Source organism: Giraffa tippelskirchi, chromosome 10 (assembly GCF_054371585.1).
Source record: "Giraffa tippelskirchi isolate mGirTip1 chromosome 10, T2T-mGirTip1v1.2.pri, whole genome shotgun sequence".
NCBI lineage: Eukaryota > Metazoa > Chordata > Mammalia > Artiodactyla > Giraffidae > Giraffa > Giraffa tippelskirchi.
Window position 1 is genome coordinate 95,148,823 of NC_137284.1, and position 13,447 is coordinate 95,162,269.

The following is a 13,447-nucleotide window of genomic DNA, read 5'->3' on the forward strand; positions in this document are numbered from 1 at the left end:
TCCACATGCCATGGGGCAACTAAGCTCGCGTGCCTCAACTACTGAAGCCCGTGGACCTAGAGCCTGTGCTCCGCAACAAGAGAAGCCACTGCAATGAGAATCCTGTGCACTGCAACTGGAGAGTAGCCTCTGCTTGCTGCAACTAGAGAAAGCCTGTACACAGCAATGAAAACCCAGTGCAGCCAAAAATAAATAAATGAAGTTTTAAAAAATAAATTGAAGAGCTTTTTAAAAAAGTGATCAAGTATGAATCAACAGAAAGCTGAACTGTTGGAATGTACCTGCTTAGCAGTTGGCATGGAGAAGGAAATGGCAACCCACTCCAGCACTCTTGCCTGGAAAATTCGGTGGATGGAGGAACCTGGTGGGCTACAGTCCATGGGGTCGGTCGCAGAGAGTTGGACACGGCTGAGCAACTTCACTTTCACTTTTCACTTTCATGCATTGGAGAAGGAAATGGCAACCCACTCCACTATTCTTGCCTGGAGAATCCCAGGGACAGAAGAGCCTGGTGGGCTGCTGTCTATGGGGTTGCAGAGAGTCGGACATGACTGAAGTGACTTAGCAGCAGCAGCAGCAGCAGCAGTTGGCATTGATTCTACGATCTGTAAGGTTAGTGCTCTTATGGTAGGAAATGTCGAATAAAAGCTTGAGAAATGCCCACCCTCCATTGCCCATCGCACACACCAAGCCAAGACAGTAAATAAAAACCAATATTGCAAATCAGAGGCGTCCTCAAAGCACCACTCTCAAAACTTGGTGGGTCCCATATCACATCCGCATTACAAATTTAATACAAATGTAACCAAATTGCAGCCTCACTTGCAGACATTATGATGGATGGAATATCATGATCAGAGTGTATCAACACCAGAGTATATACTCTGGTATGTAATATGCAGCTACTGAAATGAAAAGGAAGAGAAACAATTTGTATTTGCTTGGGATGGGCAGTAGTGTGTATTGTATATATTTAGTCTTGCCCCAAAGTTGTTAATTCTCTTGCTTGCTGTAACAGCATAGTCCAAAAGAATCTGGACCAACCAGATGTTCTATAAAATATCATACTGATCCTCTATCTTGAAGGATAGTGAAGAGGATTCCTTGGTCTATGGCAATGTTATGTGGTCTCCCATAACATCAGTGAGAATCAGACACTCTATGGCCCTGGTCAGCTCCCCTACTCTCTGATGGCTCACAGAATGTCTATTTTACCAATGTGGGAAAACACAGCTTCCTCAGCCCAAAGGATCCACTTTACAGTAAAAGTCTATCAGTGGTCATGTGGCTTTGGGATTCACTGTTCCTACACAAACCATGGCATCCAGAAGATGCTAACTTGAGATAGCAGTGGGATGGGGCCCCGAAAAGATCCATCAGCTCCACTGGCTTGGAAATTACATGCTATGAGATGGGGAAGTTTTCTTCTAGAGGCTGTTTAAGGAGTACATAAACCAATGGTCTTTATGTGATGCTATGTCCCCAGGAGGGAGAAAGCACAGGAATGAAGTGGAAGTATCCAAATTCACTGTCATTTCCAGTGACCATGAATGTCTTGTGCCGGCAACTCCAGGTTCTATGGGATTAGATGTCTTAATTCTTGGGTAGGGACAAAGAATTCCACCACTTTAAAGCTGCTAGATGGTTACATTCCTGCATGGAGTGAGCTTAAGAAGCAAACGGGTAGAGTCAGCTTCACGGGCATATAGCCTGTGCTGCTGCATGGGACTCCACGCTTAGAAGGACCCCATGCTGGATTTAATGCTCTGCTCTCATCATCTTGAAATAATTAAGATTTAAGAAGTTGTTTCCTAAGTGAAATGTCTTGGGACCATGGAGCATGCACAAAGACAGAAGATATATGCACAGTGTATGTCTGCCTCCTTGCTGCCCCATTCGCATGCAGGGCACACAATGCCCATGAGCATGGCATTCAAGTGGACCTACTACGCTTAGGCATTCAGTGAGACTCAGAGGTAGTACAAAGTAAGTGCGTTACATCTATGACTAAGTAAGCAGGGGTGCCAGCAGCTCCAAGAAGCTGCACTTTCTGTTCCAACCAGAAATTTCTTCGAAAGCAGAAAGGGAATGACATTTTAAGAAACACATTATTCATGTTATTTCCTTGTGTCAGCCAACTACTTACACTGAAAATGATAACTAGAAGGAAAGAGGACAATAGGCAGCTCAGAGTTTCTTTTCCTTTCAGGCCCTCTTTACTCACCAATAAGCTGAAGGTATTGTTGGTCAAACACATACTAAGACATGAAATAACAGCTGAGTTAGTTTTGTGCAGCATTCTCATTGTTCTAGGAAGAATAAAATATATGTGCATGGTGATGGTTTAGTCACTAGCGTGTCTGACTCTTTTGCAACTCCATGGACTATAGCCCGCTAGGCTCCTCTCTCCATGGGATTTTCCAGGCAAGATTACTGGAGTGGGTTGCCATTTCCTTCTCCTATACATACATACATACATACACATATGACTCCAAAATAAAAGTTGTGTAATTTCAATGATTATGTGTATGAATTAAGTGCTCTTATGTTTGCAATTAAAATTGGCATTGCATGCTATGGAGATGAATAGTATAATTCATACTAATAATTAAAATTTTTAATATTTCTTTACTTAGAATGACATTAAACAGCATTTAAAATATTTTGACAAGTTGAGAGACAGAGACTATGGAAGAAAGTAAATTTATATTTTACTATCTTCAGGGAGCCCTTTCCCTGTTTTTTATTTTGGCTGTGCATTATTCGGGATCTTAGTTTCCCTGTCAGGGATCAAACCCATACACCCTGCAGTAAAAGGATGGAGTCCTAACTACTGGACCGCAAGGGGAGTCCCCCTAATTTCTCAATTAGGGGGCTCTGCATTTAATTTCTATTTTGCCCTGGCCCTGCCCATGGGTCTGAGCATGCCAGGAGTGGGCTGGAATTGATGCTGTTAGAGTACTGTCTGGTTCCCTTTACTGGACCGCTCTATCTTGCCACAAATTCCTGGGACTGTTAGCTGCTATGTCTCACCACTGCTCCCTTCTTTTGAGAACTGCCCTTGGCTGAAGGGAGCTGCCTCACTTGGGAGGTGATCTGGGACTGCCCTGGCAGTTTGTAGCCATGACTGCCTGACATAAGAATACAACAGGCCAGCCCCGAGGTCTCAATGGAGGACAACTCTGTGGTGCAATGTATGTTTCAGAGTTTCCCCAGGGAAGCAGGCAAGGCTAGACTACCCAGATGCCATCCTTGCCTCACTTTTCCCACTCCCCAGCCTCCTGCCCTCCTTCCTGACAAGTTTCTCCTGATGAGCACTCCTTCGATAAAGCACATGTACTTAGATCTCTGTTGCAGTCTCTGTTTCTAAGGAACCCATCCTAAGACAGGGATTAAGGATGTACGTATATGCACACACACACTTATGTAAAACCAGAAGTTTCACCAAAAAATATGCCCTTGCTTTATAGTCTTCTGTTCTACTAAGTTGATCCAGTCAATTGATTTCATGACCTACTTACCAACAGGCATGACCTGCCCTTTGAAAATTACTGATCTATGGGACCTAGAGATGGAAACAATTACTTATGTCCAGATGTTAGGGTAGTGAATATCACAGAGAGATATATCTGAATTAGGTCTTAAGGGATGACTACAAGTTTTCCAAGTGAGTAATACAGAAGTAGTTGTTTCGGGTGAGAGTCAGAAGAGGAGTCTGTGGCTGCTTACAACAGTGTTTCTCAAAGTGCTTCCAGGGATCACTCATATTACTAGGGGTGCTTGGTAAACATGCAGATTTCTTTTTTTCCCCCAAATGATCCAAAAAGTATTATTAAAAAAACCATTATGCCAAACATCTCAAATATCTAAATCCAGTTGAAGATCACAAAATGTATCTGTTTTCCTAAAGTCTCTGCAGGTTCCAAATTGAGCCTCACTGCTCTAGAGCAACACTGTCTAATTGAACTTCTTGCAACAATGAAAATGTTCCATATCTGCACTATCCAATATAGCAGTCCAACGTGGCTATGGAGTTACTTGAAAAAATATGCAGGTTTCATGACACTAGTCAGATTCCCCGATTCAGCATCTCAAATGGAAGGCCCTAGCATATGCATTCTAAACAAATTCCCTGGGTGATACTTCTGTGCAGTAAAATCGGGAAGTTCACTGACCTGTGCCACTGCAAACAAGGGCACTCGCAACCCTTCTTTTTCAGGTGGACTTCAGATTGAGATGCCTGGAGTCAGACAAGGCTTTATGGACAGGTGGCATGGGGACAGAGACAAATAGAAGAGCAAAACTGCTTTGATGTATACATGGGCCTGAACGGAGGACCACCACTCATGAAGCCTTCTCTGATCCTCTCGGCTGGAGGTGGTTTTCCTTAAAGGAAATTCGTAACATGTTTTGTGCACCTCTTCACGCACCCCACCCTGAAATGCATTCATTGTTTGTGTACATGCCTCATTTCTTCCACAAAAATCTCAAGGGCACTCTCTATGTCTAGGTATTTCTGTTTCCATTCTTTCAATCAAGAAAAATCTCTTAGGCATAAAGAACTGTTTCAAGTGCTGGTTGTATGAACAGGACAGACAACATCTGCTTTCTTTTGCTATTCCAACATGTCCCTTCATGCAAACACACAGGAATGCTCAGTGAAGACCCCAGCATAACGAATGAACAAACAGACCTAAAGTTATCCTGCCTTCAATTAAATAGTAGTTGAATGGTCACAGGGTTTTCTGGTCTCCTCTAGCCTGCAGAAGCTATTGGAGGCAGGGCCCTGAGGAGGCAGCATTACCCTGACACTCACTCCAGCACTGATCAACTATAGCCATTTCAGAATCAAGAGCATAGTCACACAGCATCCCCAGGGACACCAACATGTCCTATGTCTTCAACTAGGAAGACAGCCATTTCTCAGCACTGTACCTCTCCTTTTTAAAAAGACAAGAAAATATGAATGCACAGTCGGACTCTTCCACTCTCCAGAATCCTACTTTCCCAAAGTTTTCACTCTGTAGAGAAATAAAGCTAATGAAGTTTTCCCCAGAGGCTCTAGTTACTTTGAGTGTGCTTCTTCCTTTCCTTCACTCTATTCTTGAGGATAATAAGAGCTTGGAGTGACTGAGCACTTACATGAGCCAGGCATGGTTCTAAGTGCATTACCCAGGTTATTTGCTTCTAGAAGAATAGACAATGACGTTGAAGAAATGGTTTACCTCATTCTGTTCATCTGCTTGTATGCCTTGCTGATTTTTTCTCAGTATTATATTCCTTTGTCAATTATGAAATCATCTCCTTGTTGCTGGAAATACACATCACATGTAGGCAAAGCTGTTGCTAATATCTTAAAAAGAAAAGAAATGGTAGTTTAAGTAATGAAAGACAGTTTCAATTTTACCGTAGTTGAACAGTTTCAGATTCTACTATAATTTAAAGGAAATCATGATTCTCACTTAATAGCCTCAGGAGGAAATCATGGAGGCAGCTTAAAATTTTTTGTTTTTCTGTGAAAATGTGAAATTTTGGGTGCTTATAAGGCTATGTGTTAGTTTTCTTTTCAAGGGCTATTATACTAGTGTAATTCTAAACTGGGAAAACATTTCTTCTTTGCTATTGGTTTTATGGTGTTTTGAACATTAACAATATGCATGATATACTGATTCAAAGATTTATTAGATGTTGTAATTTTGACACCTCCAGATCACTTTCTCTTAGTTCCCATGGTCTGTACAATTTGGCTTTAAATGTTTCCATAAGAGATTATATCAGGACAGCAAAATTCCACCAACTAAACTAAAACAGCAGAATTGCATCCATGCAACTGCAGTTTCCTTAAAATCCTGGGCTTTGTGGGACTCACTTTTACATTATCTCCTAGTCATTCAGTTGTCTACATGGTTAGAATCTCCAATTGTTCATTTCCAAGTTTTCACTGTACCCTGTGTGTTAATCACTCAGTTGTATCCGACTCTTTCTGACTCCATGGACTATAGCCTGCCAGGTGGCTCTGTCCATGGAATTCTCCAGGCAAGAATACTGGAGTGTGTAGCCATTCCCTTCTCCAAGGGATCTTCCCAAGCCAGGGATTGAACCTGGGTCTCCTGCATTGCAGGCAGATTCTTTGCTGTCTGAGCCACCAGGGAAGTCCCTATATGTTCGCTTGATGTTTCACTGTTAGTTTTACAGACAAAGTTTTTAATTTCAGAGATGCTCTTGTTGTTCATTGTGAGTGGGAAGCCCTGAGCCCTCTATTCTGGTGGTCACTGTTCAGACTCTTGACAAGGCTGTTCAGTCAGCTCCTTTGGACGGGACTCACAGGATTATGTTTATCTGTCCTCTTCATTTTTTCCCCTAATTATGTTCATCTTACAACACAAAATCATAAACTATTTTACTAATTTTACACAGAAAACATATTATGGAATACTATATTAAACGCCATACTATGTTAAATTCAATCAATGTTAACTTTTGTGGCCATGTTTAATTTCTATAAGAAAACAAGTCAGGTGCTTCCCAAACTGTGTGCCAATCACCTGGGGATCTTGCTAACATGCAGACTGGATTCAGTAGGTCTAGATGGGGGCTGAGAGTCTCTAAGTCTAATGAATCCACAAACGGTGCCACTATGGTTGGTCCGCACACCACGTTCTGAGTAGTAACGATGTTGCCACAGACTGAATGCTTGTGACCCCTGCTAAACCCCTATGTTGAAATCGAATCCCCATTGTGATGGTATTAGGAGGCGGGGTTTGGGGAGGTGATTAGGTCATGAAGGCAGAGTCCTCATGAATGGGATTAGTGCCCTTATAAAAGATGCCAGAGAGAAATCCTTTGTTATGTGAGGACTTAGTGAAAAGACAGTCCTCTAAGAACCAGGAAGTGGGTCTCAGACATTGAGTCGGTAGGTACCCTGACCTTGGACTTCCCAGCCTTCAGAACTGTGAGAAATAAGTTCATGTTGTTTATAAGCCATCTGGGCTATGGTATTTTTAGCAGCCCGCACAGACTAAGAAAGATTAGATAGACAGGTAGGTAGATATATGGATGGATGGGTAGCTGTAGATATACAGATATCTTTTTGAAGACCTACCAAGAAAGCTAATTGTCATTCTTCTTAGCTCTCCAATTTGAGTATTAGAACAATTATGTGGAAGATGGGTTTTGGATTCATGTCCTTGCGTGTCTCCGTTCTCCATCCTCTCTCCTCCCTGAACCTGGCCCCTTCTCCATCCCTGTCTGGACTACTGCAGGTCGTGCTGCTCCAATCTAGGCTCTATTCCTGCTGGAGAGTGTCTATGAGGACACAGAGGATAGTCTTCATCACGTCATTCCTTTGCTCAGAAAGATTAAAAATTTAACCTCTTTAATGGTGGTGATTTAGCTGCCAAGTTGTGTCCAACTCTTGTAACACCATGGACTGTAGTGCACCAGGCTTCTCGGTCCGTGGGATTTTCCAGTCAAGAATACTGGAGTAGGTTGTCATTTCCTTCTCCAGGGGATCATCCTGACTCAGGGATCAAACTCGAGTCTCCAGCATTGAAGGCAGACTCTTTACTACTGAGCCACCAGGGAAGCCCAGCCTCTTTAATGGGAAAATCTAATTTTATCTTCCAGTACTTGGTCACGGCTATGGTTTTTCCACTGGTCATGTATGGGTGTGAGAGTTGGACTATAAAGAAAGCTGAGCGCCAAAGAATTGATGCTTTTGAACTGTGGTGTTGGAGAATACTCTTGAGAGTTCCTTGGACTGCAAGGAGATCCAACCAGTCCATCCTAAAGGAGATCAGTCCTGGGTGTTCATCGGAACGACTGATGTTGAAGCTGAAACTCCAATACTTTGGCCATCTGATGTGAAGAGCTGACTCACTGGAAAAGACCCTGATGCTGGGAAGGATTGGGGGCAGGAGGAGAAGGGGACGACAGAGGATGAGATGGCTGGATGGCATCACAGACTTGATGGACATGGGTTTGGGTGGACTCCGGGAGCTGGTCATGGACAGGGAGGCCTGGCGTACTGCTGTCCATGGGGTCGCAAAGAATCGGACATGACTGAGAGACTGAACTGAACTGAACTTCTTCTCTATGTAAACTTTCTGTTCTACCTGTGAATACACCTGCGTTGTTTCTCCTCTGAGTTATTACTTGGAACTTTCATGGCTGGATTCTCTTCTCCCCTAGTCCACTAATGGAAACGCTTAATTAGTTTCAAGTCTCAGTCCAGATGATTCTACCTGTGTGAAGTCCATTCATAAAGGTTCAGTCATGGCTCTAAAATCCTGAAACACTTACGGACTCTTCATGTTTTATGGCACTGTCCCCATCTTGAGCTATTTATGAAAGTATTAGTTGCGGTTAAACACTTCTGGAGGGCAGAGACCTTAACTAATCCCTTTCTATGCCAATCAGCCTGGATCTCAGCATTATGCACCTGGCTATAAACTGCGGTTCTTGTGACATTTTCCCTGGGTTTGATCATTTGCTAGAATGACTCACAGAGCTTAGAGAATCACTTATTTATGCTTACTGGGTTTTTTGTATAATAAAGGATATGACAAAAGGATATAGATGAACAGTCAGATGTACATGTACATAGGGTGAGGACTGGAAGAGTCCCAGACACAGGAGCTTCTGTCCCCTTGGAGCTGGGCTGTACCACCCCCAGCACACCGATGTGGCCACCAACCTGGATGTTCTCTGAACCCAGTACTTATGGGAATTGTATGGAGGCTTCAGCCCGCAGACATGATAGATCGTTAACCTCAATCTCCCTCACCTCTTCCCTTCCTGGAGGATGGGGTGTGGGGCCAGAAGTTTCAAGTGTCTAATACTTTATGGTGATCAACCACTGACCTGAAGCCATCCAGAGTTACCTCATCAGGACAAGCGACACTCCTCTCACCCAGGAAAGTCCAAAGGATTTAGTAGTTCTGTGTCAGCAGCCAGGGTCAAAGACCAAACATTAGAATAAAGGATGCTCCTAGTGCTCTTATCCCTTAGAAAAGCTCAAAGGTTCTAGGAGCTCTGGGCCGGGAACCAGGAACCAAGATCATTAGGTATATTTTTTCTATTATTTCATGATAGTTGGAGCCTAAATATCAATATTCCCTGTCCAAAGTGTTTTTTGTTTTTGTTTTTTCAGTTTCCCTCATAAACCTGCAATACTAAAAATCATGAAGAAGAATCCACACACAGGACTGTTTTATCTTGACTCTACTCACCGCAATGCTGAATCGAGGTCAGGACAGTGCAAGCCTCCTCTTCCTGCCCCAATTTCAGTCAGTACAAGAGCAAATTCCAAGCCTCTTCAGGGGTATTTTCATCCCTCCCACCAGTCATGTCCAGATTAGGAAGAGATCTCAGGAAATGACTTAGTCATGGGAACCTGGAATGAGTTCCCAGTTTTCCATCCAAATCCTGCCTCTAGAATCAACTTTCGTATGCCTTCTCCCCTTGAAGTCGTTCACCTCACATTGCCTTTTCCTGTGTCAGATTCTTGCGAGTCACAGGCATGTGAGTGCTATCAGAGTCTAACTTAACTTTTCTCTGTTGGGTTCGGATGCTTGTGTTTGCCCCCCTCATAAGACTTTGAGATAAATATTTTTAGGGGGCATCCCCCACAGGACTGTGGCTTGTAGGTAATGAATGGGACCAAGAGGCATTTTCAATCACACACCCCTACGACCAGCACTGAGGACTGCTAATCCAAGATCAGCTTCAGGAGGTTGGTAAGCACATCTTACACTTGGTTTGGTGCCAGATTCATTCATTCAGTAGCAGAGATTCACGGCTTTCTATTATGCACCAATCACAGTGCTCTGCGCTAGAGCAACAGTGGTGATGGACTACACACCCTCCCTTCCCTCTCACGGGTTATAGTGTCATCAGGGAGACAGACCAGGAAACGTTCAATAAACATTCCCTATCTGACGGGTACCCTGAAAGAGCAACAGTCAAGTCTGTGTCATCACAACTTAATCCAATTCACACTTCTGTGCCAGCTTCTATGTTGGAACGGGGATATAAAAATAAAATAGAATGCAAACTCTGCCCTTAAGACTTTAAAGAGTCTGCAATTCTGTAATAGAATCAACTCTGCTCCATGTTTGTGGGCAAAACCACTCTTTTCCGGGTATCTTGCCCACAATCTCAAGGGTGGGCTTTATGTCTTTACCTACACTCCCCCAGATGAAGTCTGTAAGGAGAGTCAGTGAAATACAAACCAAAGGTGCCAGTCCCTGAAGCGGCGTGGCTTCCTCCGCCTCGTAGAGGTAGAAATTCAAAGGAGCAAAGAAATAGCCAGGCGCTGGCTCAGGGCAGCTGCGATCTGTGACGTGCAGGTGACAATCACACTGCCCATTCTTGGGTGAGCACCTGTGGGGAAAACAACTCACCTTGTGAAAAAAAGTGGAGGTGGGGTGGTGAGCGTAAGATAAGGGCCTAGGGGTGCTGGGGTAAGTGCCCTCTGGATTTGAGTCCATTCTTTGAATCCATCAATCAGGCATCCTGGGTAAGATGTGGAGAGGCAATGGGATCTACAGGTCTGGTCTTTTTATTAACTTTTTATTTTATATTGGAGTACAGTTGATTAACAATGTTGTGCTAGTTTCAAGTGTACAGAAAAATCATTCAGTTATACATATACATGTATCTATTCTTTTTCAAATTCTTTTCCCGTTTAGGTTATTATATAATATTGAGTACAGTTCCCTGTGCTATACACTAGATTCTTGTTGGTTATCCATTTTAAATACAGCGGTGTGTTCATGTCAATCCCAAACTTCCCATCTATCCCTCCCCTAGCCATTCTCCCCTTATGGTAACCATAAGTTCATTCTCTCAGTTCTACAGGCCTGATCTTGACAAACCAACCCAGATCCATGAAACCCTGGTCACCACTTCTGTCCTCAGTGGCTCTCTGCTTCTCCTCTAAAAACTGCGCAAAGGAGAATGCTGGACCTCTCTTTACACGCTGACAAAAAGTTGGTGTTTTAGGTGGGTCAAGTCACACATGTGCAGTGATATTTCCCACCACCTTGGGATTCCCAAGTAACAGAACTGTTTTCTCAGCCTCAGAAATACCTGAAGTGAAAGAAATCAAGTGGGCTATCTTTAATGTCTCAAGATTGCTGCTTTTCAATGCCCTTTGCCTGCCATGGAATGACTTCACTTCTGACTGTCAGCATGTCCTAATAAGTGTGCTTTTACTTATTTTATGGAAATGGGATTGAGGAATACTGCCACCAAACTCACTCATTTTACTGACTTACATGTTGGAATAAGCACCTCCAATATCACAGTCGCAGGGAGAACATCCATGGAGGTGGTTTTCCAGTCCCCAGTATCCAACCTACAAACAGAAAACACTCAGTTGATTCCAGTTGTGAAGATACCTGCTTTTCTGAAGTATGGCATTAATATTAAAAGCACTACAAGTCAACTGTCAACAGTAAACAGCCATGGGGCCTGAACAATCACACAGCAGCTTGCTTGCCTACACCCTTGATAATGATCTTCTAAAAGTAAATATCTCCTACTCCCAGGACTCGAATGAAGAGGACAGGCAGGTTGTCTGTGTCTTGCTTCAAATGGAAATGCAATGGATGATCGACAAGGACCTACTACATAGCACAGGGAAGTCTATTCAATATTCTGTAAAAACCTAAATGGGAAAAGAATCTGAAAAAGAATAGATAAAGGTGTAACTGAATCACTTTGCTGTACACCTAAAACACAACACTGTAAATCAAATATACTCCAATTAAAAAAAAAAAAGAAATGCAATAGAAACCTCACAGTTCTTCTGACAGCACCAATTTTAGCTTCAAGCTGGGTTGTTTAAGGCCACTCAGGAGAAATTCTTCAACTAGCCTACTTGCAACTGTTTGCATAAAACCAATGGAGTCCCTTACTATAAAACCCCTAGGGATTTTTACTTCCACACTACAGCAATGTTTGTGAGTTAAAAAAAAAAAAATTATTCAGCTGATAGTGAGATCATGTATGAATTATCATCGTTCAGTAGAATCATTTACTTATAAATAATTGTTTTGGCATAACAAACTCTCCCCATGTGAGAGATCCAACTCTCTTCTTCAAGACTTTTCTCATCATTGCAACATCTTGACCTTTATTCGATATAAACAGCTGGTGAGATACAAACAACTACCTCTTAATTCTGACATTTACTATAAAAGACTCAGAAAAAGACTCCCCTGCTCAGATATCTATTTAACAAGCTTAGGTGAAATTAAGATCTAGGTTGGCATGGAATTCTCATTTGAAATGAGTTTGTTAAGTATCCATATTTTTTGTTGTTATCTTGGTACAATTTTATGTCCAGTTTTACTCAAACAGATTTATTTTAAACATTAAAAGTTTACACAATTTGTTACATAACACAGCTAAGGGCTTTTGAAATCTTTTCTCCCCAAACCAAACTTCAGTTTAGGCAAAAGCAATGTGAACTGAGCTGCTTTACTCAGGCTGGGGTTGGGAGAACCCCCTCGAGGCAGCATACCCTGTAATGTTAGCTCCCAGCGCACCATCGATAGATCTGCATGGGGTACCAAGCAGATGCCTTGGCTCAGCCATGATGGACAAGATTCCCCAATAGTGGCCCCTGCTCAGTTATTCTCCTTTTGCAAGAACAATGGCAGTTAACTAGCTAAGAAGCAAGTCAGCTTGAGTCTAAGGTTTGTCTGGAATGACCTGATGTGGTGTCTCCGTTGACCTATTCACTAGCTCTACACTTCCTTTTTGTGTTGCCCATTCATGGTCATGGAACTTGGCACAGCTCACCTTCCAACATGAAACTTCTAGATTACCTGTCCTGTGGTCGAGTTCCCTTTTCATATTTTCTCCTTGCTTTCTTTTCCCTCCTCCTCTGCCTCATCCCCATGTGTTTTCAGTAAAGCAACTTACAATATTAGCACAAACTATGTTGTAACAGACATATGTTTCTTATTTATCAGCTACATTTCTTCAGACACATCAAGGTCACAGTTCTTTTATTAGGTTAAGTTTTTGTTTTTTCTTTCTAAAATGTCATGGTGGGGTGCCAAGTTTGGAGGACAAAGGAAAGAGCTGGGTTTTTAACTCTCTAAATGCATGACACATATCTTATGGCGGGAACATGTTTTATTTTGTTAATTTGAGACATACATGCTCATGTGTGTAGTAGAGTCTGTGAAAAATCCAAGGGTTTATTTCCCACAGGAATCTACAATACATTTAAGCTTGATTTTTTTTTTTTTAATGAGCTCATCCAAAAATAATTTTAGGCAAGGAGTGGTAGGGGTGGGAAACTGACTGTATATTAAAAGCCTCCATGATCTGGTGGCCTTAACAAGCGGTGGGTGGGGGGATGGTGGCAAATAACTGCTCTTACACTCTATTGCTTGCATTTCCAGGAGAAGAGTGGATAAAACTATTGTCT

At 42.5% G+C, this 13,447-nt stretch overlaps 1 protein-coding gene across 1 annotated transcript in view; it reads right to left on the minus strand.

Moving 5' to 3' along the window:
- LAMB4 (laminin subunit beta 4) overlaps positions 1-13,447 on the minus strand; it is a 133,033-nt gene that overhangs the window by 54,583 nt on the left and 65,003 nt on the right. Inside the window, 2 exon segments of the mRNA XM_081535994.1 lie at positions 10,233-10,383; positions 11,280-11,359. Of these exon segments, the coding sequence (XP_081392120.1) occupies positions 10,233-10,383; positions 11,280-11,359 (231 nt within the window).